The following is a 24,791-nucleotide window of genomic DNA, read 5'->3' on the forward strand; positions in this document are numbered from 1 at the left end:
AAGATAGAGCAGATGAACATGTGGCTGAAGAGATGGTTCAGGAGGGAGAGCTTTAGTTTTTGGGTTCACTGGTTCTGTTTCTGGGAAAGGTGGGACCTGTACAAGTTACACCTGAATTGGAATGGTACCAATGCTCTTTCGGGGAGGTTTGCTATTGCTGTTGTTTTGGGGGGGTGGGGGGGAGGGGAGGGGTGGGGGGGAGGGGAGCGGTGGGGTGTGTTAAACTAATGTCGCAGGAGGATGTATTGCAGAGTGGAGGTACAGTTGAGGTTATGCGCAGCTAAACATAGAAGAAAAACTTAGTCAGAAGGCAGAGCAAAGATAGACATGTTAAGGAGCAAGGAAATATGGCAAAGCTGGGATGGCATTTATTTTAATGCAAGGATGTTATGAGTAAGCCTGTTGAATTAAGGGCATTGATTAACACATGGGAGTGTGATATTATTGCTATCATAGAGACATGGTTAAGGGAGGGGCAGGACAGACAGCTTAATATTCCAGGATGTAGAATCTTTAGGAGTGATGGTGGGGTGTAAGAGGTTGGTGTCGTAAAATTGTTCAAGGAGTCAAAGGATGACATCCTAGCTGGCTCCTCAACTGAGGCCATATGGGTGGAACTTGAAACAAAAAAGGGGGTAATCACATTGCTGGGAGTGTAGTATAGACCCCCAAACAGAGTCAGGGAGATTGAAGAGCACACACTTCAGAGAAGTGTAAAAATTATAGGGTAATAATAGTAGGGGATTGCAACTTCCTTTACCTTAATTGGGCTAGGCAGAGTGTGAAAGGTTTAGGAGGGACTGAAATTCTTAAAGTGCATTCAGCAGAGATTTTTGAGACAGTACTTAGAAAGTATAGGCTACTAACTATTTGTATAGATGTAGCACAAAAGACTTGTAGAAAAATTACAGAGAAGTGCAAGAATTATAGAGCAGGTATAATGGGGATTTTATCCAAATGTAGACTGGGATGGTAATGGTGTAAAGGGTGGAGAAGGGCTAGAGTTTCTAGAGTGTGTTCAGGAGAATTTTCTACACCGATATGTTTCCAGTCCAATAAGAAAGGAGGCATTGATGGATCTGGTTCATGGGAATGAAGTGTATCAAGTGTCAGTAGAAGAAAATTTAGGCGACAGTGATCATTGTCTCATAAAGTTTAGGTTGGTTATGAAAAAGGAGAAATGACAATCCAGAATAAGAATAATTAACTAGGGGAAAGGCGACTTCAGTGGGATAAGAATGCATCTTGCCCTGAAAAATTGGAATCGAAGATTGGCAGGCAAAATTGTAACTGAGCAAAGGACTAGCTTTAAAAAAAAGATTACCGTCAAGTTATATTCTCATGAAGGGGAAAAGTGGGGCTAATAGAGAGCTCCCTGGCTACTGCCCAGATCATGGTGAAAGAGGAGACACTTGAAATATTTAAAAATAAGAAAAAGGTATTGCATAGGCTAATTAATAAAGGCATCAGAATCTGATGAGGTGAATACTGAGAGAAATGAGTGGAAATTGCAGAAGTACTGACCATAATTTTCCAATCATCTTTAGACTCAGTAGTGGTGCCACAGGAGTAGAGAATTGAAAATGTTATACACTCTTGTACAAAAGTAGTTGTAAAGAGAGTCCAGCAGCTAAAGGCCAGTCAATTTAGCCCTGATGGTTGTGGAAGCCATAAAAATGATAAGTTGAGACAGCATTAATTATCACTTAGGTAAATATAGGTTAAGCCAGCTTGGAATTGGCTAAGGACAAATTGTGTTTAATTAACTTGCTGGAGCTTTTTGATCAGGAAGCAGTTGATAAAGATAATACTATTGTTGTTATGCATGTGGACTTCTAAAAGTCATTTGATAAATTGCCACAAAGCAGGCAAAGTTGGAGCTCATGGAATAAAAGGGACACCAGCAATCTGGATATGAAATTTGCTGAGTGACAGGAAACAGATTAGTGATGATTGCTTGTTTCAAATAGGAGGATGATATACACTGGAGTTATATAAGATTTAGGGATTTTGGAGTATAAAAGTCTTTTAAACAAAATCACAAGCTCCGAATGTTTAATCTATGGCAAAGGGTTCCTTAATTGTGCTTGACCTAACGAGGTACAAACAACTAGTATTTGTGAATTGAGCAGAATTTATGAAGTAAAATGTAAAATATACTTAACAGCAAGCAAGGAAGACAGTCTGACAATACTTTATCCTTCAAGGAACTCGGGTTCCTTGCAAGCTGACAGCACAGCCAATGTCTGTTCTCTGTCCCAGAAAGAATGATGAATAATGGGCCTGATTTGAAATCGCGGTAAAGTTGGGCGTTGGGCCTTTAATGTGATCCGAGCAGATCGCGCCTTTACCGACACCCGATTCGGGCGTGGGTCCGGCCCGCGCCCGAATCGGGCGGCCCGATGATTTAAATGCATTTGTATGCATCCGCGCTGTAACCGACCTGCAAAATAAAAGCCTGAAGTCGCCACTGCAGCCTCCGAAGAGCGGGGTCAGTTGTGAAAACCAGTTGATTGCTTGTTTGAAGTCTCCACAAAGACAGACTGAACCATCTGGCTTCATAATAGGCACCACAGGTGCTGCCCATTCCGCAAACTGGACAAGTTTTGTTATACCTCCTCGTTCCAATCTTTTAATTTGTTTCCACTTTCTCTCCTAGCAAATACAACCGGGTGAACCTTTCAAAATTTTGGAACTGCGTCCGGATTGATGTAATGTCGCTTTGACTCCTTTTATTGTTCCTAGCACTTCTCAGAAAACTTCTGGCATTTTAGCAGGACTTCGCTCAAGCGATTGTTTTCCAACTGGAGAATGTTCACCCAATCCAGGTGGATTTCTCTCCACCAACCCCTCCACTACCATTAATGGTAGCCTAACCAGTTGCTTTTCATAAGAAACAGGAAGAAAAGTCATACCCACAACTTTCAGTGGTTCCCCTGTATAAATCCTCATTCTTGATTAAGTATAAGGGACCTAGGTTCGATTCCCAGCTTGGTTCACTGTGTGGAGTCTGCACATTCTCACCATGTCTGCATGGGTTTCCTCCCAGTCTGAAAGACGTGTTGGTTAGGTGAATGGGCCATGCTAAATTCTCCCTCAATGTACCCAAACAGGCGCCGGAGTGTGGAAACTAGGGGATTTTCACAGTAACAATCGGTCTCTTAACATCTCATTTAGTGTCAACCCAAATTCACAAGCTTCTGCTGGATGTCTCAACCTTGTTAAGAAACTTGTGACAGACTCCCCCATCTCCTAGATTGCTGAGTAAAATCAGTACCTTCTCAGGATCAGGGGTGGCTTAGGGTCCTAATATTCTTTCACTAGGTCCACCAATTCATAGAAATCATAGAAACCCTACAGTGCAGAAGGAGGCCATTCGGCCCATCGAGTCTGCACTGACCACAATCCCACCCAGGCCCTACCCCCACATATTTACCCACTAATCCCTCTGACCTACGCATCTCAGGACTCTAAGGGGCAATTTTTAACCTGGCCAATCAACCTAACCCGCACATCTTTGGACTGTGGGAGGAAACCGGAGCACCCGGAGGAAACCCACGCAGACACGAGGAGAATGTGCAAACTCCACACAGACAGTGACCCGAGCCGGGAATCGAACCCGGGACCCTGGAGCTGTGAAGCAGCAGTGCTAACCACTGTGCTACCGTGCCGCCCTTAAAGGCGGGAAGGTTTTGGTACCTGTGGCCTCCAAGAAAATTAAGCTGTACATAATGGCAAATGGCAACAGTCCACACAGTCAGAAGGATGGCCCATTGCTTTTTATCTGACACTATGTGCCCGAATTTACCATTTTGATTCTAAGTGCTGAATCTGGGCGCAATTCAGATCCGACTTGTAAGCCTGTTCTCAGGCACCCCCATACATACTTAGCCTGAAAAAAGAATTGCGGGTCAGAATCACGCTGTGGGCGGGGGATTATCACACCCAAAATGCTGCAGCTCCGATTGGAGCTTTGAACTGTGCATACGCAGTGAAAAAAAAATTGAAAATCGCTCCCCTGTCACATTGCTCCCCGGGCTGCAAAAAGTGGATAAAGCAGACCGCCAGTGGAAAGTGGGAGCGATGGCCCCCACAGACATCGTTCCATCCCCGACAACATAACTGTCCCCCTTATTCACCCACCCCGCCTGCTACCCAGACCATTGCGACCCTCTGCTCCCCTTCCACCCCACCGGCCGCCCACAGACTGGCAGCGGGCCCCCTGCCCCCCCCCCCCCCCCCCCCCCCCCCCCCCCCCACCAGAGAACGATCTGGCACCCCTCCTCCTCCCCCTGCCAGGAAACCATCTGGCCTCCACCCCCCCCCCCCCCCCCCCCCCCCCCCCCCGCCGCCCCCCCCTCCACCTCCCCAACAGAAAGCAATCTGGCCCCCCTCCTCCCTCTCCCCCCCACCAGAGAATGATCAGGCCACCCTCCTTCTGCCACCCCCCCTCCCCAGTAAGATGTTTAACAACACCAGGTTAAAGTCCAACAGTTTATTTGGTAGCAAAAGCCACACCTACCAAATAAACCTGTTGGACTTTAACCTGGTGTTGTTAAACTTCTTACTGTGTCTACCCCAGTCCAACGCCGGCATCTCCACATCATGACCCCCCTCCCCCACCAGAGAATGATCTGGCCCACTTCCCTTTCCCTTTTCCCCCCCCTCCCCCAATCGATCTGAGTCAGAGAGCCATTGGAAACTCTGAACTTACCCCTTTTCAGAAACTGGAGCGACCGAAACAGACCTTTGCTGAGCATGTCTGTTTCGCTCCGAATCTGGACGCGCGAATGCGATGGTAAAGGGGGAAATGCTGATAAAATTGGGCGGGCAGCCCATTAATTCAATTTAAATGCATGCAAATACATTTAAATCACCGTTGCGCACGTTTCGGGCGCAATTCGGATCATGGCCATTTTCGGGCCTTGTGGTGAAGTGGACATCGGCGCAGGCGCGCATTGCGCAAATCGGCTCATGCCCGACTTTACCAAGTTTGCGTGCAATTGGGCCCTATGTCATTAGCTCAAAAAAAAATGTATTTGTTCTACGAATTGGGCCCAGTCCCTCAAAGCAGGGACAAAGAGTCCAGTTTCCCAAACAGAGGCATGATGCCTGACAATGGCTTACCCCCAATGCATCATGGCTGTTAGCAAGCAATTTCCTTCGTGTCTTTTTTTCCCTCATCACCACTGAAACAAGTCAGCAGAGACCAGTATCCCTTCACCAGATTCCCTTTTTATTTCCAAGCTGTATTTAAGTTCATAAAGTGTTACAAGCTCTGAGTCAGCAGCCAGAATAACAGGAGACCTGCCATTCCCAGTTATGTATGCAACAAAGTTCCTGATTGGACAAGCAATAAAGAGCTCAGGGATATTTTTTGTGTTCAACAAAATAAATAAAATCAACATCGTCAGATTGGAGAAGAAAAGATTGAGCAGTTCAAGATCGTGAGGGGTCTGGATAGAGTAGGTAGGGGGAAACTGTTTTTTTGGTGGAAGGATTGAGAACAAGAGGGCAGAGATTTAAGGTAATTGGCAAAAGAGGTGATGTTGACCTGAGGAAAAACATTTTCATGCAGTGAATGGTTTGGATCTGGAATTCAATTCCACAGACTGTAATGGAGGTAGGTTCAACTGAGGCATTCAAAAGGGAACTGGATCATTATCCGGAAACGAAAGATGTGCAGGGCTATCAGGAAAGTGTAGGGGTCATACTAGATGACTTGATCCTACAGAGGGCCTGTGTAGGATCAAGTCATCTAGTATGACCCCTACACAGAATGGACAGGACAGGCTGAATGGTCTCCTTTGTGCTGTATCCATTCTGTGGGTGGTATTATGCAAGGTGCTAGATTCCCTGCTCTGCCAGATAAAACGTCAGTGGAGATCGGGGAGGTGGACTCGACAAGTGGCAGCACCAGTTGGCCTGCACCCATTTGATGGACAATTTAGAATTGGCTTGTCGTTGGACTGGACCTAGGAATACCACCCCTCAGGGATAGCTGCTGCTGTCTCAGAGAGTTGCCAATCAATCAGAGGCCAGAAACTTCCAGGACTCTGGAACAGTGGGGTGTGGCATTGGATTGAAATTTGGGTAAATGACTGGTGGTCCTACCACGCGCCAAATTGGCAGGCCTGGCTGAGTGAATTGGGGTTGGGATTTGTGAGGCCATGTGGGGAGAGCAACCTGAGAACTCTCAAAGTTTGGGGAGAGGGCCTTCTATGTCCCTCTGGGGCCCATTATGGAAGGACACACCCCCTCCCCCATCCACCACTAGCCAATTCAGGATAACCTTCTCCCACCACTATTCTGTTGCTGGTGGGATGAGGTCCCTATGTGGGCATTAATTGGTTCTCAATTGCAATCATAGAGAAAGGCTTGGTTTCTGGGTCAGAAAGGAATCCAGTGCACATGGCAATATCTGAATTTCCATTTCCTTGTCCACTGCCTCTTTTTGCCAGCTTATTTGGGAATTGGAGGATGGTGGGGTGGAGTTGCAGCCGAAGTTGCTTCTGTTTATTATTCTATGGCCCAAATTTTTCAGTCCCTGCTAAGTGGGTCACCCCCCCCCGCAGTGGAGGCAGCACACACAAGATCTCCCAGTCCCAGTCCCGCAGAAGTCAATGGTAAATTGCATGGCTCGCCTGTCCAGCCGCTTGGGAACCCATGGCAGGCGTTGGCTTCAGCGGGACCGATCCTCCCAGCAGGAAGGACTGGAAAATACCCCCCTACATCGTTTGCTCATTTTATGAATTTGCCAACTTATTTCTTCCACCTGTTCACTTCTCCAGTTTGGTCCTGGACTGTACAACTGTGAGTGTGATTGGTGTCTCTTATTTCCTATAGCCATTCTGCTATCTCTAATTAATACAATTATAAAGCTTTCCTCCTCCTTTCAGGATTCTTTCTAAATATGTTTGAACCTTCAATATTTTACTTCTAATATTCAACCCACTCTTATTCCTCACTGGTTAAAATTGCTGGAAATGGAAATGGGAATCCTGGTATATGGTCTTATCTGCCATTCTTAAATGCCTCCTGAGTAGGTGAAAAGCCAGACCTGTTTCTCTCTCCACGGTGTTAATGTTGGAAATGCGGTGACAACTGAGTGCATGCTCCAGTTATGATTAAGGGCAGCTGATACTAATTGGGGACAGGTAAGGGCACATACTTAAGAGCCAGTTTTCACCTGTGGTGGAGGGAACTATGTTAAGTTCGTTTTCGTGAGACACTTCCGTCCCTGATACAAAGGCAAACACCAACTGTTATCCGATTCAAAAGTTCTTTATTTGGCTTACATATGCAAGCTGGCAAACCTTTGCTATGTAACTTCCATTCAGTGCTGGGAGTCAGTTAGCAAAAGCACGCCAAGCAAAAAGGCAGTCCCCTTTTGTACAATTTACAATTCCAGCAGACAGATTTCAGCAAGCACATGTCATCTGATACAATCAAGGACAAGCACAAGAAAGACCATTCTGTTCCTAGCAAAAACAATACCCCAGCTGTCTTAAGCACAAACATCTGTTGCAAAGGCCTGGTCTGGCCTAAATGTGACTCCAGCAATGTGGGTGACTTTTAAATGTCTTCTGAAACTCAGTTCAAGGGCAATTAGGAATGGACAGTAAGTGCTGGCCCAGCCAGTGATGCCCATGTGAATGAACTTAAAAAAACTAGGTTATGCTGGGTTTTGTGAATGAGCCCATTTTGAAGACAGACTAAATCCAACTTTCTTTGCCAGATGGATGTTCACTGAATTATCACACATCTAACCTGAATTTTTCCAGTATTTTTTGTTTTTTCCAGTATCTGCGGTATCTTTCATTTGTAAGAACAGGATGGTCTAACTGTGACCGTGAGGAAGCCTGTTGCTTCATATAATTAAACTATCTTCTCTGATCTTCAGATTTTTAGAATGATATCTTCAAAAGCAGGGAAAGTTTTAAAATTGTATTCCTCTCCTGACAGTTTTCTCTTTCATGTTACTTGGCATATGGTTCTGAAAGCATTGCAGTGATTTTATGATATTGGAAGTTTGAAGAGGACATATAGTGATGCCCAAATGTTCAGTCTGGGTTATAGCTTGTGAATAGTTTAACTAGTTCCATTGTGACTATGATTGCAGCTAAAATGCTTGGATTACTAAATGTCCAATTGAATGTTTTGGCTATTTCCTTCAGGAAGAGGTTGGCTATAAGATGATGCGAGCCCAGGAACATTCAATGTGATTATTACTCCTAAGGCATGAGTAAAAAATTCTCAATGCACCAAATGAGCTCCGGGTGGGAAAAATATCTCCATAAAATATCTCCATCTATTGACTATTAATTCACTTTGTAATATACAGCACATCAACCCAAAATTTACAATTATAGTGTTAAGTTTAAAAAAAACAAAGAAGACTACAAATAAATTAATTATAATGAGTAAAATCATTCATATGAAATATTATTTTGGTGAATTTATGTTGTATCTCTGTGTACTAATGTGTTTTTTTGGGGTGGTTTTACAGACACAATGGAGTGTGACTTACCATCATGAGGGTTTCTTCTGGAGATGCTGGTTCACAGACCAATGGGTAGAAGATACAATCTCAAAATTTATTTTCTGTGAGTGGTAACATGACTTTTGATGCGATGATATCTCTTCCAGTTGTTAAGCCAGCTTCTGTATTTCCATTTGCATGAAGTCACCTCACCTGTTATAGGAGTTTGTGATATTTAAATATTTCAATTGCGTTTCCAGCATATAACATATGAAGTGCTGGGCAGTACAGAGGCTGGTAACTCAGGCAAAAGCAAGTGAAAAGCCATTGTTTACTCACATAGTGTTGTCATCATTTTGATATTGGTCCACTGCTGGACACTTGTCCTGAAATGCCAATTGGTCCTCGGGTACAACTGGATGGCATCAATTTGCATTGTGTATGGAACCTGGGTCTGCAGGAATTCTGCCCCATTTACCCAAAACCAGCAAATTCTAGAGGGTGACTCTTCTGCCTTTTACCCTCCCACTTCATTAGGATTTTAGAAGAATACATTGTGAATTCTGCATAATGTGCTCTCATAAATCCTGAACAAATCTCTCTCCACCTTTTAATCCACTTGTTGGAAAGAAGCCGAAAAACTTCTTTTGTTTTCTAGTATTTCAACTGATCCTTCCTATTCCATCAGAATGGCATGCTGTCACACTTGATTTCCCACCTTGCTGTGAGAATAAGTGCTTTCAGAGGCAATGTTAGAGATCCAGCATCAGGAATGTCTCTGATCGGGTGCACAGCATTCTGAAGTGGGAGGGTGATCAGCCAGATGTCGTGGTACACATTGATACCAATGACGTAGGAAGGAAGAGTGAGGAGGTCCTAAAGAGTGAGTATAGAGAGCTTGGTAGGAAGTTAAAAAGCAGGACCCCGAGGTTAGTAATCTCAGGATTGCTACCTGTGCCACGTGCCAGTGAGGGTAAGAGTAGGATGCTCGGGCAGATGAACACGTGGCTGAGGGACTGGTGTAGGGGGCAGGGTTTCAGATTTCTAGATCATTGGGACCTCTTCTGGGGCAGGTGGGACCTGTACAAGAGAGATGGGTTACACCTGAACTACAAGGGGACCAATATACTTGCAGGGAGGTTTGCTAGTGTTATTGGGGAGGGTTTAAACTAGATTTGCAGGGGGATGGGAACCAGAGTGCCAGAGCAGATAGTGGAGCGGGGGTGAAAATAAATGATGTTAATAGTTGATGCAAATGCACAAATAGAAGGGTTGTGTGTGGTGGTAATAACCTTCTGAGGTGTGTCTATTTCAATGCCAGGAGTATTGTGGGGAAGGCAGATGAGCTGAGGGCGTGGATTGACACATGGAATTATGACATTATATCCATTAGTGAAACTTGGCTACAGGAGGGGCAGGACTGGCAGCTCAATGTTCCAGGGTTCCGATGTTTCAGACGTGATAGAGACAGAGGGAGGAAGGGTGGGGGGGTGGCATTGCTAGTCAGGGAAAATGCTACAGCAGTGCTCAGGCAGGACAGATTAGAGGGCTTGTCTACCGAGGCCATATGGGTGGAGCTGAGAAACAGGAAAGGTATGACCACATTAATGGGGTTGTATTATCGACCACCCAATAGTCAGCAAGAATTGGAGGAGCAAATCTGCAGAGAGATAGCAGACAACTGCAGGAAACATAAAGTTGTGATAGTAGGGGATTTTAATTTTCCACATATAGATTGGGACTCCCATACTGTTAAAGGTCTAGACGGGTTAGAGTTTGTAAAATGTGTTCAGGAAAATTTTCTAAATCAATATATAGAGGTACCAACTAGACAGGATGCAATATTAGATCTCCTATTAGGAAACGAGTTAGGACAAGTGACGGAAGTGTGTGTAGGGGAACACTTTGGTTCCAGTGATCATAACGCCATTAGTTTCAACTTGAACATGGATAAAGATAGATCTGGCCCTCGGGTTGAGGTTCTAAACTGGAAAAAGGCCAAATTTGAAGAAATGAGAAAGGATCTAAAAAGCATGGATTGGGACAGGCTGTTCTCTGGCAAGGATGTGAATGGTAAGTAGGAGGCCTTCAAAGGAGAAATTTTGAGAGTGCAGAGTTTGTATGTTCCTGTTAGGATTAAAGGCAAAGTGAATAAGAATAAGGAACCTTGGTTCTCGAGGGATATTGGAACTCTGATAAAGAAGAAGAGAGAGATGTATGACGTGTATAGGCAACAGGGAGCAAATAAGATGCTTGAGGAGTATAAAAAGTGCAAGAAACTACTTAAGAAAGAAATCAGGAGGGCTAAAAGAAGACATGAGGTTGCTTTGGCAGACAAGGTGAAGGATAATCCTAAGAGCTTCTACAGGTATATTAAGAGCAAAAGGATAGTAAGGGATAAAATTGGTCCTCTTGAAGATCAGAGTGGTCGGCTATGTATGGAACCAAAAGAAATGGGGGAGATATTAAATGGGTTTTTTGCATCCGTATCTACTAAGGAAACTGGCATGGAGTCTATGGAAATAAGACAAACAAGTAGGAAGGTCATGGAACCTATACAGATTAAAGGGGAGGAGGTGCTTGCTGTCTTGAGGCAAATCAGAGTAGGTAAATCCCCAGGACCGGACCGTGTATTCCCTCGGACCTTGAACGAGACTAGTGTTGAAATTGCAGGGGGCCCTGGCAGATATATTTACAATGTCGGTATCCACGGGTGAGGCGCCGGATGATTGGAGGATAGCTCATGTTGTTCTGTTGTTTAAAAAAGGCTCAAAAAGTAATGCGGGAAATTATAGGCCGGTAAGTTTGATGTCAGTAGTAGGTAAATTATTGGAAGGAGTACTAAAAGACTACAAATATTTGGACAGACAGGGACTTATTAGGGAGAGTCAACATGGCTTTGTGCGTGGTAGGTCATGTTTAACCAACCTATTAGAGTTTTTCGAGGAGGTTACCAGGAAAGTGGATGAAGGGAAGGCAGTGGATGTTGTCTACATGGACTTCAGTAAGGCCTTTGACAAGGTCCCGCATGGGAGGCTAGTCAGGAAGGTTCAGTCGCTAGGTATACATGGAGAGGTAGTAAATTGGATTAGATATTGGCTCAATGGAAGAAGCCAGAGAGTGGTTGTGGAGGATTGCTTATCTGAGTGGAGGCCTGTGACTAGTGGTGTGCCACAGGGATCAGTGCTGGGTCCATTGGTGTTTGTCATCTATATCAATGATCTGGATGATAATGTGGTAAATTGGATCAGCAAATTTGCTGATGATACAAAGATTGGAGGTGTAATGGACAGTGAGGAAGGTTTTTCAAAGCTTGCAGAGGGATTTGGACCAGCTAGAAAAATGGGCTGAAAAATGGCAGATGGAGTTTAATGCAGACAAGTGTGAGGTATTGCCCTTTGGAAGGACAAACCAAAGTAGAACATACAAGGTAAATTGTAGGACACTGAAGAGTGCAGTAGAACAGAGGGATCTGGGAATACAGATACATAATTCCCTAAAAGTGTTGTCACAGGTAGATAGGGTCGTAAAGAGTGCTTTTGGTACATTGGCCTTTATAAATCAAAGTATTGAGTATAGGAGTTGGAATGTTATGATCATGAAGCAAATACACGTATTCTTCAGGATTCTTCAATGTCTTATACACCAATTGTATAAGACATTGGTGAGACCGAATTTAGAGTATTGTGTGCAGTTTTGGTCACCTAATTACAGGAAGGATATTAATAAGGTTGAAAGAGTGCAGAGAAGGTTTACAAGGATGTTGCCGGGACTTGAGAAACTGAGTTACAGAGAAAGGTTGAATAGGTTAGGACTTTATTCCCTGGAGCGTAGAAGAATGAGGGGAGATTTGATAGAGGTGTATAAAATTATGATGGGTATAGATAGAATGAATGCAAGCAGGCTTTTTCCACTGAGGAGAAAATAACTAGAGGACATGGGTTAAGGGTGAGGGGGGAAAAGTTTAAAGGGAATATTAGGGGGGGCTTCTTCTCACAGAGAGTGTTGGGAGTGTGGAATGAGCTGTCAGATGAGGTGGTGAATGAGGTGGCTCACTTTTAACATTTAAGAAAAACTTGGACAGGTACATGGATGAGAGGGGTGTGGAGGGATATGGTCCAGGTGCAGGTCGGTGGGACTAGGCAGAAAAATGGAACTGCACTGCCAAGAAGGGCCAAAAGGCCTGTTTCTGTGCTGTAATGTTCTATGGTTCTATGGTTCTATCCAGCCAAACAGTCTCTGACTGAACAGCTTGGTAAGAGATCTGTGTCAATTTCACCGGGTGCACTCAAATGTTATCATTCTAGCAGGGACAGACCCCAGAACAAGGTTCCCTTACTCATTGTGGCCATTGGAGGCTGATGGTAAATTATAATAGTTCTACGTTAAGAAACAGGTCTCTCAACAACAAAGTGCACCTCTCTGTAGCGTCCTGCAGATCATTTCAAATGTGTTTAGCAAGGGTCTGGGTGACCCATCTACATAAATTGTGTACAGACCCTCAGTACGTTGGCTGGTCACATTGGGTGGAATTCTCTCCATCTTGAGAATAAGTGGGGTGGTGGGTGGCTCCAGCAGCGCCTCTCCTGCCAACCAGAATAGCGGGATCCCGTGCTTGGAACCTCATTAATTACGCACAAGCATGTGCCCCTTTGAGTCACCTGGCAGTCCGACAGCTGATTCATCCGCCCACCCTCAGCAGGCAGGTTTGAATATCCACATATTTAAATGTCAGTCCAGCACACTCTCACTCTCTCCAACCCACCTGACTTCACCAGACCGTGCAGGATGTCAGCAACCCAGAGGGAAAAGTCTAGTAGCCTCAAGAGGAAGTCTGTTCCTCAATTCAACCACCCTCCCCCGAGCCCATCACCTGCGAGGGACCCATGCCCCACTTGGATGTGTACCCTCCACCTCTGGAGTCTCTGTACATCCCCTTTCAGCAAAAGATTTAATATCTATCTGTAGATGAGGATTTCCCCTCAAGGCTATGTATTGCTACTTAAGCTAATACAGAGACTCATGGAATGCAGTGAACTGATTTTTAAGACGTGACTTTATTTCACCAAACGATCAAATGGGAGAATGATATAAAGTAGCCCTGCTCTCAAGGCATAGAATGCGGGCAGCCCAATATCACTCTGAAAAACAAATATTTCTCATTTAAAACATGTATTTTGAATTTATAAAATGAATGTCTTTTGCTTTTAGTGACATTTTGTGAAACTTCAGTCATGATAAAATCCAGCAAGCCCTGGTGTGAGTTTTTCTTGCAGCCATGTCAGGGTCTAACTTCCTTCCCTTTGGTCTTTCCTCTGCCTTCCACAGTCACTCCCAACTCTACCTCGCCTCCCTCACTGTACAGTCCACCCTCGGTCGAATTTTGGACCTTTGTTGTGGTGGCTGCATGGGCCCCACAGCACAGCTGTCCAGATAGACACTAGTAGATACTAGTGTGTGGCACCGAGGGTGAAGAAGATCCCTGTACTGGTTGGGTATGCACTGTTGGTTAAGTATTTAGTACTTTTATCGCTTACAGTTTGTAAGGTCTTTATTTTGTGGTCTATAGTTTGTAAGGGCTATATTCTGCAGTAACAGAGAGTGCAACGAACAAAGAGAGTGGCAGTTTGGTAAGTGTGTGAGTTAGGTGAAGAGGGGGAGGGAACTGTATTTTTTTAAAAAGACGGGATTAACTGAGAACAAATAAATTTAGGGTCATTATAATAACGTAATATGGGGTATAAGCAAAGTAGGGTAAGGGAAGTAAAGTTAGTGTGAGGGAGATATGTTAATAGAAATCTGATATAGTTATAACATTTTGTTTAAAAGAAGGGAGTAAATATGAGGCTTTAAGGCAGTCACGGCAGGGGAGCTCGCACCTGTAATATGCTCCTCCTGTGCTATGTAACAAACTGTGGAAGCTTCAGTTGGCCGTGGTAACCATGGTTGTGATTCTCCCATCACGATCCGCAACTTTTCTGGCGGATCGCAGTGGGAGACGCGCATCTTCGGCCTTGTACAGGGATTTGCGCATGCGCCAGGAATGCATGTGTGAACAGTCGCCGGTCAGACCACACTGGAAACCGGCGGGAAGGCAGGTAAGTAATTTGAATCTTTTAAAAATGTATTTTAAATATGTTTTAAATGTGATTATCGGGAACTTTCGGGTCCCGATTGAATCTCCCACCCCGCCAGGAGTACTTCATTCTGGCAGGGTTTAGACTAGCTCCCCACGTTCGAGGAACTAGCCAGAGACTCTGCCGGAATGAAGGGGGGGTGGGCAATCGGGGTCCCCCAGGGGGTTGGGCGGCAGGGGGGTGGTGCCCCCAGGGCATGGGCAGCCTGTCAGTGCTAGTTTGCACCCCCTGGCACTGCCCAATGGGCAAAGGACCTATGCCCAGGGGCACCTTGGCACTACCCATCAGACATTGGGCAGTGCCAAGGGGGTGGGGCCTATTGTGGGTGGGGCCTAGGGGTGATCAGTGGGGGTAGGGGGGTCCCGCTGCCACTCTGCAGACAGGATCGGTTTGGGATGGAGAGAGGCCAGCGATTGGGGCGGGCTGGGGGGTGGGGGGGTGGTGGTCTGCCTGGGGGTGGGGGCTGCCTCCGGGGGGTGGGGGGTCTGACCCTAGGGGGGTCAGTGGGGGGGATTGCCATTGCTGGGGGGGGTGGGCTGTGCATCGGGGCACTCCGGCCTGGGTTGGGGGGGTCAGGGCTGGCCCAGGAATTGTTGTGGGGGCTGCGATTGGGCCGGAGGGGGGGGGGGGGGGGGGCTGGAGGGGCAGCACATAGGGGGTTGTGGGCTGGCCAGCGATCGGGCTGGCCAACAAACGGGGAGTCTGACAGATCGGAGCCACTGTGCATGCGCAGAGTTCCAGCCCACCCCCCTGGAATTTTAATGATACTGCACTGCAGGGACCCCCTGCAGTACACAGAGTGCGGAGATTCAGGTGAGAAGCTGAACTGACAAAACAGTCGGGATTTAGAACAGTTTTCCTTCAATTCAGCACTTTTGGGAAAATCGCAGCCCACGTGTGCAAGAAGTGTGTCCAACTGAAGCTGTGACTAACTGCATTTCAGAGCTGGAGCTGAGGATGGATTCATTGTGGAGCATCTGTGATGCTGAGCAAGTCGTGAATAGCATGTTCAATGAGGTGGTCACACCACAGGTAAAGATTGATAGGCAGGAAAGGCGTGGGTGACCACCAGGCAGAGTAGAGGAAGGCAGGTAGTGTAGGAGTCCTCTGTGGCCATCCCCCTTTCTAACAGATATATCATTTTGGATACTGTTGGGGGAGACTGTTGGGACAGAAGAGTGAGCAGGGGAAAGCAGTAACAGCCAACTTCATGGCACCATGGGCGGATCTACTGCACAAGAGGAAGTAAGAAGAACAACAGGGCTATAGTGGTGGAGATTCATAGAAATCATAGAAAGAAATCATAGAAATCATAGAAACCCTACAGTACAGAAAGAGGCCATTCGGCCCATCGAGTCTGCACCGACCACAATCCCACCCAGGCCCTACCCCCATATATTTTACCCACTAATCCCTCTATTCTATGCATCCCAGGACACTAAGGGGCAATTTTAGCATAGCCAATCAACCTAACCCGCACATCTTTGGATTCAATTGTAAGGGGGACAGAAAGGCATTTTTGCAGCCACAAAAGAGATTCCAGGATGGTTTGTTGCCTCCCTAGTGCCAGGGTCAGGGATGTCACTGAATGACTGCAGGACATTCTGAAAGGAGGATAAACAGACAGAGATCGTGGTACATATTGGTACCAATGATCTAGGTAGAAAAAGGGATGAGGTCCTGCAAGTACAATTTAGGGAGTAGAGTAAAAAACAGGGCCCAGAAGGTAATCTCTGGATTACTTCCGGTGCCACGTGCTCGTGAGTTTTGAAATAGGAAGTTAGTCCAGATGAATGTTTGGCTGGAGAGATGGTGCAGGAGGGAAGGCTTTAGATTTCTGGGACACTGGGTCCATTTTTGGGGACGATGGGACCTGTACAAGGTGGACGGGTTGCACCTGAACTGAAATATGATCAGCGACCTTGCAGGGAGGTTTGCTACAGATGTTGGGGAGGGTTTGAACTAATTTGGCAGGGGGACAGCATCCTAAGAGAAGGTTCAGCAGGGGGAAATGCACAGCCAAATCTGGAAGTGACAGCAAGTGAGTCAGGAAGGCATAGAAGTTATAGGCCAGTTAAGGCACAAAGGAACTTGGCAAATTTGGATGGTATTTATTTTTGAGAGAAAGAAACACATTCACATTTGCACATTCTCCTCGTGTCTGCGTGGGTTTTCTCTGGGTGCTCCGGTTTCCTCCCACAGTCCAAAGATGTGCGGGTTAGGTTGATTGGCCATGCTACAATTGCCCCTTAGTGTCCCGGGATGCGCAGATCAGAGGGATTAGCGGGTAAAATATGTGGGGATACGGGGGTAGGGCCTGGGTGGGATTGTGGTCGGTGCAGACTCGATGGGCCGAATGGCCTCTTTCTGTACTGTAGGGTTTCTATGATTTCTATGATTTTAATGCAAGGAGTCTGATGAACAAGCAGATGAGTTGAGGGCACAAATTAAAACGTGGGGGTACAATGTCATTGCTGTCTCTGAGACATGGTTGAGAGCGTGGCAGGATTGACAGCTCAAATTTCCAGAATATAGGATCTACAGGCAAAACAAGGAAGGAGGTAACAATTTTGATCAGTGAACCAATTACAGTGTAAGGAGGGACAACATCTTAGAAGATGTCATTTTACCCATTAAGGGTAAAAGGATAACTAGGGAACGAGTAGGGCTCACTAAGGTCCACAATGGTAACATATGTGTGGAGCGGAGGATGTAGATAGGGTTCTAAATGAATACTTTGTATCAGTGTTCTCCAGTGAGAGAGACAGATGGTGATTCCCATCCCGCAGTGCTGCTTTTTTAGTGCAGCAGGCTGAGAGCTCGATAAGGGGCCGTTTTGCAAGCTCTCCGCTAGGCACCCAGGCCTGAGCGCATCTCCCAGCATCGGATTTCCGGTGCCTTCAGCTCCGGCGCGGAACTGCATAAAATATGCAGCACCTAATTTGCATCCTATTTAAATGCCATTAGTGGGCCCAGGACTGAAATCTCTGGGTCGCCACTATCTCTCCCCTGTGGTGGTTCACTCCAGCAGGTATTACTTTGGCTCCCCACTTGCGGGGAGCTGGTGGCTTGACCCTGCTGGAGTGAAAGGGGGGAGGGTGATCAAGGCCCCCCTGAGGGTCAGACACTTGGGGGGATGTGCTCCCTGGGCATTGGCACCTTGGCAGTGCCAGCCTGGACTCCCTGGCACTGCCCAAGAGGCAAAGTGGCAATGCCCGGACTGGAGGTTTGGGACTGCCGGTGGGGTGGGGTGAGAGGGGGAATCGGGGGGGGGGGGGGGGAGCGGGGAGAGATCAGGGCTACCAGGGTGGGGTGGGATCGAGGCTGGCCAGTAAATGTCCAGGAGACCAGAGATCGGGCCACTGGGGGGGGTGTCGTACAATCGGTGTTGCAGGTTTGCGGGGCTGGCCAGCGATTGAGCTGGCCAGCAATTTGGAGGCCGGCAGACAGGGGCCACTATGCATGCACCAATCTCGGCGTTGACAGATCAGCACACGCACAGTGGCCCGCTTAGCACCATGCTGCCGGTCTCTCCAGCGAGAATAGGCCCACCCACTGATTCTTAACTTGATTCACGCTCATGCACTCAGAGTGGGAGATTCATTTTGAAACTCCCGCTGAAAAAAACAGCGGGATTTACAATGTGGGTTGGAATCAGGGAGAAGGACTGTGATACAACTGAAGAAATTAACATAGACAGAGAGGAGGTTCTGAGTAGACTGGCAGGCTTAAATGCAAATCTCCAGGGCCGGATGAGATGCAACCCAGGCTGTTGAGTGAGGCAAAGGAGGAAATAGCTGGCAATAATTTTCAACTCCTCTCTGGCCATGGGAGAGGTGCCAGACGACTGGAGGACAACCAATGTGATATCATTATTCAAGAAGGGAGGAAGGGATAAACCAGGAAATTACAGACCAGTCAGCCAAACCTCAGTGGCGGGGAAGTTATTGGAAGCAATTTTGAGAAACAGAATTAATCTCTTGAGAGACAGGGATTAATCAAGAACATCAGCATGGTTTTGTTAAGGGGAGATCTAGTCTGATCCACTTGGTTGAATTTTTCAAGGAGATGGCCAGGTATGTAGATGAGATCAATGCATTTGACGTAGTCTTTTTGGACTTCAGCAAGGGTTTTGACAAGGTCTCAGATGAGAGACTGGCAGAAAAGGTAAGAGCCCATTGGATCCAATTAAATTTGATAAATTGGATCTAGAATTGGCTGAGTGGCATGAAGCAGAGGGTGATGGTCGAGGAGTATTTTCTGATTGGACGATTGTATCCATTGGGGTCCCGCAGGAATCAGTGTTGGGGCCCTTGCTGATTTAGATTTGAAAGTTGGAGAGTTAATCGGTAAGTTCGCGGATGGTACAAAAATTGGCAGTGTGATAAATAGTGAGGAGGATAGTCTTAGATTACAGGAGGATGTGGACAGGCTGGTCAGATGGGCTGATCCAATCTGGATAAGTGTGAGGTGGTGCGCTTGGGCAGGACAAACAAGGCAAGGAAATACATGATGAATGGCAGGAATTTGGGAAGCACCGAGGATCAGAGGGATCTTGGTGTGTATGTAGACCGGGCCTTGAAGGTGGAAGGACAGGTGGCTAAAGTGAGTAAAAATTCGGAGCCATGCCGATGTAAAGTTCTGTGTCTAATCATGATGTCACTGTTTTAAACAAAAAAACACTCATTAGTAAAAAAAAATCATTCAGTACATCGAAACTCCTTTAACTAATCACTTATGAAGACAAAGATTTCTGTTTGAAAACTACTTGGAGCTGTCAATCAAATTGTTCACTTAGCAGGCACCCCATTGTGATAATGTTAGTTTGTAATATCAGTCATTGTAGCACATATTCTACAATCTTATGGCATGAATTATCAAGCACTGATTTTTTTTTGAACACCAGACTTTTAAAAATTTAAAGCACATCAGAGTTAAATCTTTTGACAGCTTTAACAGCTCTTTGACAGCTTGACGGTTCTTTGACAGCTATAACAGTTCCAATGACTTTGTACACAGTCATGCTTACTTTTAACAATCCCGAAGCGTGTTTTACCTCCAAAAGGGTAGCTTACCGCCCCAAAGATGTCATGGACCAGATTCAAAGGGGTACTCTGGCTATCTAAACAAATTCACTAAATTCAAACCAGATTTAAATTGATCTAAAGTGCATACTCCAGGTTCCACCCTCCTGCCTACCAAAATCTGACTGCCATGGATGTAAATGGCCAGCTTCCTCTGTAAATCATGTACGCATCTAGCTCACCTCAACTCCTGTCCTGCACCCACAAAAATAGTAAATGCTGTGTTTGGGAATGGGTGGTAGGATTTCTGGGCTCATCCGCCTTTTTCATCACAATGGAAAGGTTTCACACCCTTATAGGTTCCTTTATTTTAGACACTAGATATGGACCCACATTTCTCACATAAACAGAGCGTGAAGTTCCAATATTTTATGATCAGCTTTGCTGAGAGGATCCTTTTGTTATGATTCTTCATTAATCCAGCAGAGGGATCTTGATGAACACAAGCAGAGACCCATAACATTGCAGGACAGGTAGATGGAGTGTGATAGAGTATGATAGACACTAGTTACAGGGAGGTTGTCACACCACAGGTTCAGACAGGTAGATGGGTGACCGCCAGGAGAGGCAGGCAGGTAGTGCAGGAGTCTCCTGTGTCTATTCCCCTTTCAAACAGGTATACCATTTTGGATACTGTTGAGGGGGAAAGCCTGTCAGGGGGAGATACCAGCAGCAGCCAGGCCTGTGGCACCACACCCGGTTCTGCTGTAGAGCAGGGTCGGGCAAAGAGCAAGCGAGCAGTAGTAATAGGGAACTTGCTAGTTAGAGGCACAGACAGGTGTTTCTATGACCGAGATCGAGATTCCAGGATGGTGTGTTGCCTCCCTGGTGCCAGGGTCAAGGACATCTCTGAGCTGTTGAAGGACATTCTTAAGGAGGAGGGTGAGCAGCCAGAGGTGATTGTACATATTGGTACCAATGACATAGGTAGGAAAAGGGATCAGGTTCTGAAGTATAAATATAAAGTGTTAGGCAGAAGGCTAAAGTGCAGGATCTCAAAGGTAGTAATTTCTGGACTACTACCAGTGCCACGTGCTAGTGAGAATAGGAATAGGAGAATTAGGCAGATGAATGCATGGCCTGAGAGCTAGTGCAGGGGGCAGGGATTTAGATTTTTGGATCATTGGGATCTCTTCTGGGGAAGGGGTGACCTCTTCAAGAGGGACGGGTTACACCTGAACTGGAGGGGGACTAATATCCTGGCGGGGAGATTTGCTAGAGCCACTCGGGAGGGTTTAAACTAGGCAGCGGGGTGGGACCCAAAGCAGTAGGGAGACAGAAGTGAAGGTTGAGGACAGCACAGAAGTTAAAGAGAGCACACTAAGTAGTAAAGGCAGTGTGAGTAATCCCAGTACCAGACAGATCAGGTAAAAGCAAGACAGAGAGCAAGGGAAGTCCAGATTAAACTGCATTTATTTCAATGCAAGAGACCTGACGGGCAAGGCAGATGAACTCAGGGCATGATGGGTACATGGGACTGGGATATAGCAATTACTGAAACATGGCTAAGGAAGGGAGAGGACTGGCAGCTCAATGTTCCAGGGTACAGATGCTATAGGAAAGATAGAACAGGAGGTAAGAGAGGAGGGGGAGTTGCACTTTTGATTAGGGAAAACATCACGGCAGTACTGAGAGGGGATATATCCGAGGGTCGGCCACTGAGTCTATATGAGTAGAACTGGGAAATAAGAAGGGGGAAATCACTTTGATAGGGTTGTACTATAGGCCCCCAAATAGTCAGTGGGAAATTGAGGAGCAAATATGTAAGGAGATTACAGATAGCTCCAAGAAAAATAGGGTGGTAATAGTAGGGGATTTTTACTTTCCCAACATTGACTGGGACAGTCATATTATTAGAGGGTTGGATGGAGAGAAATTTGTTGAGTGTATTCAGGAGGAATTTTTCATTCAGTATGTGGATGGCCTGACTAGAGAGGGGACAAAACATGACCTCCTCTTGGGAAATAAGGAAGGGCAGGTGACAGAAGTGTTAATGAGGGATCACTTTGGGACCAGTGACCATAATTCTATTAGTTTTAAGATAGCTATGGAGAATGATAAGTCTGGCCCAAAATTTAAAATTCTAAATTGGGGCAAGGCCAATTTCGATGGTATCAGGCAGGAACTGTCAAAAGTTAATTGGGGGAGTCTGTGGGAAGGCAAAGGGATGTCTGGTAACTGGGAGGCTTTCAAAAGTGTGTTAACCAGAGTTCTGGATAAGCACATTCCTCTTAAGATGAAGGGCAAGGCCGGTAGAAGTAAGGAACCATGGATGACTCGGGATATTGAGGCTCTGGTCAAGAAGAAGAAGGAAGCACATGACATGCATAGGCGACTGGGATCAAGTGAATCCCTTGAAGAGTATAGGGGGTGTAGGAGTAGAGTTAAGAGAGAAATCAGGAGGTCAAAAAGGGGACACAAGATTGTTTTGGCAGATAAGGCAAAGGAGAATCCAAAGAGCTTTTACAAATACGTAAAGGCAAAAGAGTAACTAGGGAGAGAGTGGGGCCTCCTTAGGATTCACAAGGTCATCTATGTGTGGATCCACAAGAGATGGGTGAGATCCTAAATGAATATTTCTCATCAGTATTTACTGTTGAGAAAAGTATGGATGTTAGGGAACTTGAGGAAATGAATAGTGATGTCTTAAGGAGTGTACATATTACAGAGAAGGAGGTGCTGGAAGTCTTAAAGCGCATCAAGGTAGATAAATCCACAGGACCTGATGAAGTATATCCCAGGACATTGTGGGAGGCTAGGGAGGAAATTGTGAGTCCCCTAGCAGAGATATTTGAATCATCGATAATCACAGATGAGTTGCCTGAAGATTGGAGGGTGGCAAATGTTGTGCCTTTGTTTAAAAAGGGCTGCAGGGAAAAGCCTGGGAACTACAGGCCGGTGAGCCTGTTGGAAGTTGTTGGAAGGTATTTTGAGAGACAGGATCTACAGGCATTTAGAGATGCAAGGACTGATTAGGGACAGTTAGCATGTCTTTGTGAGTGGGAAATCATGTCTCTCAAATTTGATTGAGTTTTTTAAAGGGGTAACCAAGAAGATAGATGAGGGCAGTGCAGTTGATGTTGTCTACATGGACTTTAGCAAGGCCTTTGACAAGGTACCACATGGTAGGTTGTTGCATAAGGTTAAATCTCACAAGATCTAGGATGAGGTAGCTAAATGGATACAAAAGTGGCTTGATGACAGAAGCCAGAGGATGATTGTGGAGGGTTGTTTTTCAAACTGGATACCTGTGACCAGTGGTGTGCCTCAGGGATCGATGCTGGGTCCACTGTTATTTGTCATTTATATTAATGATTTGGATGAGAATATAGGAGGCATGGTTAGTAAGTTTGCAGATGACACCAAGATTGGTGGCATAGTGGACAGTGAAGAAGGTTATCTCCGATTGCAACGGGATCTTGATCAATTGGGCCAGTGGGCTGATGAATGGCAGGTGGAGTTTAACTTAGATAAATGCGAAGTGATGCATTTTTGTAGATTGAACCAGGACTTACTCAGTTAATGGTATGGCATTGGGGAGAGTCACAGAACAAAGAGATCTAGGGATACAGGTTCATAGCCCCTGGAAAGTGGAGTCACAGGTTGACAGAGTGGTGAAGAAGGCATTCAGCATGCTTGGTTTAATTGGTCAGAACATTGAATACAATTTTTTCACACAGAGGGAGGAACAAGCTGCCAGAGGTAATAGTAGAGGCACGTACAATTTTGTCTTTTAAAAAGCCTTCAGACAATTACATGGGTAAGATGGGTATAAAGGGATATGGGCCAAATGCGGGCAATTGGAACTAGCTTCGGGGTTTAAAAAGAAAGGGCAGCATGGACAAGTTGGGCCGAAGCGCCTTTTTCCATGCTGTAAACCTCTATGACTATATGTTTTTATTTAGCTGAGAAAAAACATGTAAGAAGAGAGAGATGATGCTAGAACTGTAAGGAACACTTGTTGGGCCATAGTTTGAGAAGGACATGTAGTTCCAGTCACAGCATTACAGGAAGGACATGATCACATGAGAGATATTTATAGGAAATTCATGAGCATATTACCAGAACTGGAAACCTGTGGCAAAGAGGAAAGGTTGGATAGGCTGGGGTTGTTTTCTTTGGAACAGAGGAGGCTTAAGCAAGATTTAACTGAGATCTGTAAAATTATAAGGGCCTTGATAGAGTTGATAGAAATTACCTTTTGCTCTGGGTTAAAGAGGCCTACAACAGAGGGACATTTATTTTAAGTAGTTGGTAGAAGCGTTAGAGGATGGTGGGGATCTGGAACTCAGTGCCTGAAAGGGCGGTGGATGGCACGGTGGTTAAGCACTGCTGCCTCACAGTGCCAGGGACCATGAATAACTATCTGTGTGGAGTTTGCACATTCTCCCCGTGTCTGTGTGGGTTTCTTCTGGATGCTTTGGTTTCCTCCCACAGTCCAAAGATGTGCAGATTAGATGGATTGGCTATGCTAAATTGCCCCTTCGTGTCCAAATCTGTGTGGGTTAGATGGATTAGCCATGGTAAGTGTGCAGGGTTGTGGGAATAGGGCTGGGTAGGGGATGGTGCCTGGGCTTGGGTAAAGTGCTCATTCAAAGAGTCGGCGTTGACTCGAATGGCCAAGTAACCTCCTTCTGCATTGTAGGGATTTTCTGGTTGTGTGATTCTGTGCAGAAATCCTCATCACATTTAAAAATATTTGGATATGCATTTGAAATGCATATAATGATAGAATGGAGGAGGTGATCCTCTTCAGTCTCTGTCCTTTGGTCAGAGCTACTCGAGCAAGTGATTGACATAGGGTAAACAACAGGCCCCTAAAAATAAAGGATATAAAGAGTGCTCTGGGATTGAGGGGAACTGCTTTCTACAGATGAAGTAAAAAGAAAGCCTGGAGAAGAGTGAGGAAGTCCAGGAGGAAGAGCTTCCTAACACTTCAGCTGGAGAGCAGAAGACTGCTGACAGAGATCACAGGCCATTTGCTTTTCCTATCTTTTTAGCTTGTGCATAATTTTTAAACTGTAGCTTCTTAATAAACTACTTTGAAATCGCCTGTGAGTTTGACCCCAATTTTGGATAATATGTGAC

At 45.7% G+C, this 24,791-nt stretch overlaps 1 protein-coding gene across 1 annotated transcript in view; it reads left to right on the top strand.

The window, feature by feature from the left end:
• LOC144499686 (transmembrane protein 182-like) overlaps positions 1-24,791 on the top strand; it is a 75,310-nt gene that overhangs the window by 27,858 nt on the left and 22,661 nt on the right. The window contains exon 3 of the mRNA XM_078221958.1: positions 8,510-8,606. Within this exon, the coding sequence (XP_078078084.1) occupies positions 8,510-8,606 (97 nt within the window). The remainder of the gene's footprint in view (positions 1-8,509; positions 8,607-24,791) is intronic.

The sequence above is a fragment of the Mustelus asterias genome, chromosome 10, assembly GCF_964213995.1.
Source record: "Mustelus asterias chromosome 10, sMusAst1.hap1.1, whole genome shotgun sequence".
Classification (NCBI taxonomy): Eukaryota; Metazoa; Chordata; class Chondrichthyes; order Carcharhiniformes; family Triakidae; genus Mustelus; species Mustelus asterias.